The sequence below is a fragment of the Aplysia californica genome, unplaced genomic scaffold, assembly GCF_000002075.1.
Source record: "Aplysia californica isolate F4 #8 unplaced genomic scaffold, AplCal3.0 scaffold00405, whole genome shotgun sequence".
In the NCBI taxonomy this organism is placed as follows: Eukaryota; Metazoa; Mollusca; class Gastropoda; order Aplysiida; family Aplysiidae; genus Aplysia; species Aplysia californica.
This window is the reverse complement of record NW_004797675.1, coordinates 526,591-529,064: the sequence shown is the minus strand read 5'-3', so window position 1 is coordinate 529,064 and position 2,474 is coordinate 526,591. Positions and strand designations below refer to the sequence as shown.

Genomic DNA, 2,474 nt, shown 5'->3' with positions numbered 1-2,474 from the left:
CCCAGGTAAGAAACCAACAAAAAAGCAAAAAACAAAACAAAAACAAAACCATCCCCACTCCCCCCCCCCGAACAAAACAACCCCGCAACCAAACCAAAACAACCAACCAAACAACATAAAAAAGATGCACGTTTTCAACACTGAACCCCTTTCGTCACAGAAGTAAAATCTGTACCAAAGACTGAGATATTATTATATAGCATTATTATCTTTTCACTCTTGGAATTACCATTATTTTTTTTCTGGGTAAAAAATAATTACCACCGATACTCTAGAAATGCAAGAGCGGTGAATCCACCAACACAGAGAACAGGATGGAACAAAGAAAACCGAGAAGGAAGGGTTGGCATATGAAGTAGTCCCAGTACTTATTTTTTTTACTGCATTCCACGTTTAAAAGAGAAAAAGGCAAAGAAGGGGGTGGGGGACAAAATGCAAACGACAATCACGTCTAATCTAACGATTAAGCAGACTCTTTTATGACTCACAAGGAGGGAGGCAGAAGGCTGAAACCTTTGGAACAGAGCATAATATTTATCTTCTTCTTGGGAGAGAGTTGGGTTCTAATCAACGATAACAAATGACTCACCTCCTATGGCTAGGATTCCAGACCCGGCCCACACACACAGACACATGCCCACTGACCCAGTGTTGCGCAACACTTCTTTGGGGGAGATGAAAATGCCGGAACCTGGGAACGAAAGTATCAACAACAACAAAGCCAATAAAGTAAACAACAGTAAACACCCGTTATCCCACACACATAAAAGAAAAATAAAGTTCGCAGAAGTGCTTTTCATGAAAAAGGCAAAATGTTAAACAAATTAGGAGCACACTCATTTATACCTATACAAGTATTATAGCTAGGGGTTATGATTCAGATCGAATGCTAGATGAAAAAAATAGCGGAAAAGATGTTAAAAACGTTTGTAGCTTCCCATCCTTGCAATCCCTTTTTTCAGTGCCATTTTGAAAATAATCGGCAAAAGCACTCACAGTGTTAGGTTACAGTGCAAATCAAGCTATCTAGAAGAGCTGGCTACATTTACGTCACAAATGTAGTGCACTGGACCCCAATCATTTTAGAATTGTGACGGTGACTGCTCAAGTGATCCAATTCCTGAACACCTGGTCGATCGAATATGGTTTATAACACGACACAAAGTCTCACTTAACAATGATTTCTCGATCAAACCCTGAAATATGCACACAGTTTATGTATAAGATGTGACTGGCCCTTTAACTAACAGTAAAACCCAAACAAGTGCTGTCTGTTGACGTCTATGGTGTAGCTGTTAAGCGCTTTGCCGTCGCTTACATAAGACCTGAGTTCGATTTCCTTTTGGAGATAATTTATTTTTCTCGAGTGTCTCTGTCTTTCTGCTGAGAAGTCGTATCCCTCTCAGCCTGGTTTGCCCCTGACAGGCAGGGTCGAAGCAGTCCACTTTCTGAATGATCTAGATTATATCAATGGGGGCATAAGAACTTACAACCACAACCAGAGCTGTTTGCTCACCTATGATAGCGCTCATTATGAGGGCACACGCAGTGGGAAGTCCTAGCTCTTTCTTCAGCTCCACTCTCTCAGGTCCTTCTATCTTCAGCTCAGGGTCTAGGACTTCACTCTTCGACTCACCACTCCCTGTTTTCGCGTTGCCGTTTTCGTTCGTCATTGTTGGAGACGATGTGGTCCTCCTCTTATTCTAACACCCTTTCCTCCCACTTCTGGAAAGACGAGTTATTGTATATTAAACAAAAATCAACAACAACCCAACCACATAAGCAAGCAAAGTGACACACAAACAGACAAGGTATGGATAAGTTAGCATATAAATCATTTTGAAATTATTCAAAATCAAAACTAGCTATCACATAATACGATGGCAATGATTTCAATACACATGCCTGTACATGTACAGCGAATGGGTGGAGATTTTCACTGGAAGGTTCTACTTGTTTTCTTTTCCTGTTCTTTGTAACTTGCTTTCCACTGCACTAAATCAAATGTCCTTTGCCGTGTCAATATTCATCTCCTTTCTCAAGCCAAACTAAACATGTGTGTGCACTCTCTCTCTCTCTCCCAGTCTCTCTCTCTCTCTCTCTCTCTCTCTCTCTCTCTCTCTCTCTCTCTCTCTCTCTCTTTCTCTCTCTCTCTCTCCCCCCATCTCTCTCTCTCCATTTCTCTTCCCCCCTTTGTCTGTCTGTCTATTTCGTGGTTCGACATGGATGACCCTTTGGCGGCCGAGGTGGTCATGGAGGATGTGGAGGGAGATGGCGAGGTCGGCGTTGGTGGATGTGGGCTGTGCAGCTGCTCTAGTGTAATGATGACGTGATTCTCTGTGTGTGTGTTGTCTCGTGTTGAATTGTTGTGGTTTATGTTCTCTTGCTGAGTGTATATTTAGAATTAGCATCTCTTTTCTTCTCTTCTCTTCTCTTCTCTTCTCTTCTCTTCTCTTCTCTTCTCTTCTCTTCTC

The 2,474-nt window shown here is 42.0% G+C and overlaps 1 protein-coding gene across 1 annotated transcript; it reads right to left on the bottom strand.

The window, feature by feature from the left end:
• Positions 1 to 373: 373 nt before the first annotated feature.
• LOC101849862 (asc-type amino acid transporter 1) lies at positions 374 to 2,119 on the bottom strand. The gene is made up of 2 exons (XM_013085775.2): positions 1,517 to 2,119; positions 374 to 691 (listed from the first exon to the last, which is right to left on the bottom strand). The coding sequence occupies exons 1-2, from the start codon at positions 1,671 to 1,673 to the stop codon at positions 564 to 566; spliced, it is 285 nt and encodes a 94-aa protein (XP_012941229.1). The 5' UTR covers positions 1,674 to 2,119; the 3' UTR covers positions 374 to 563.
• Positions 2,120 to 2,474: the final 355 nt, after the last annotated feature.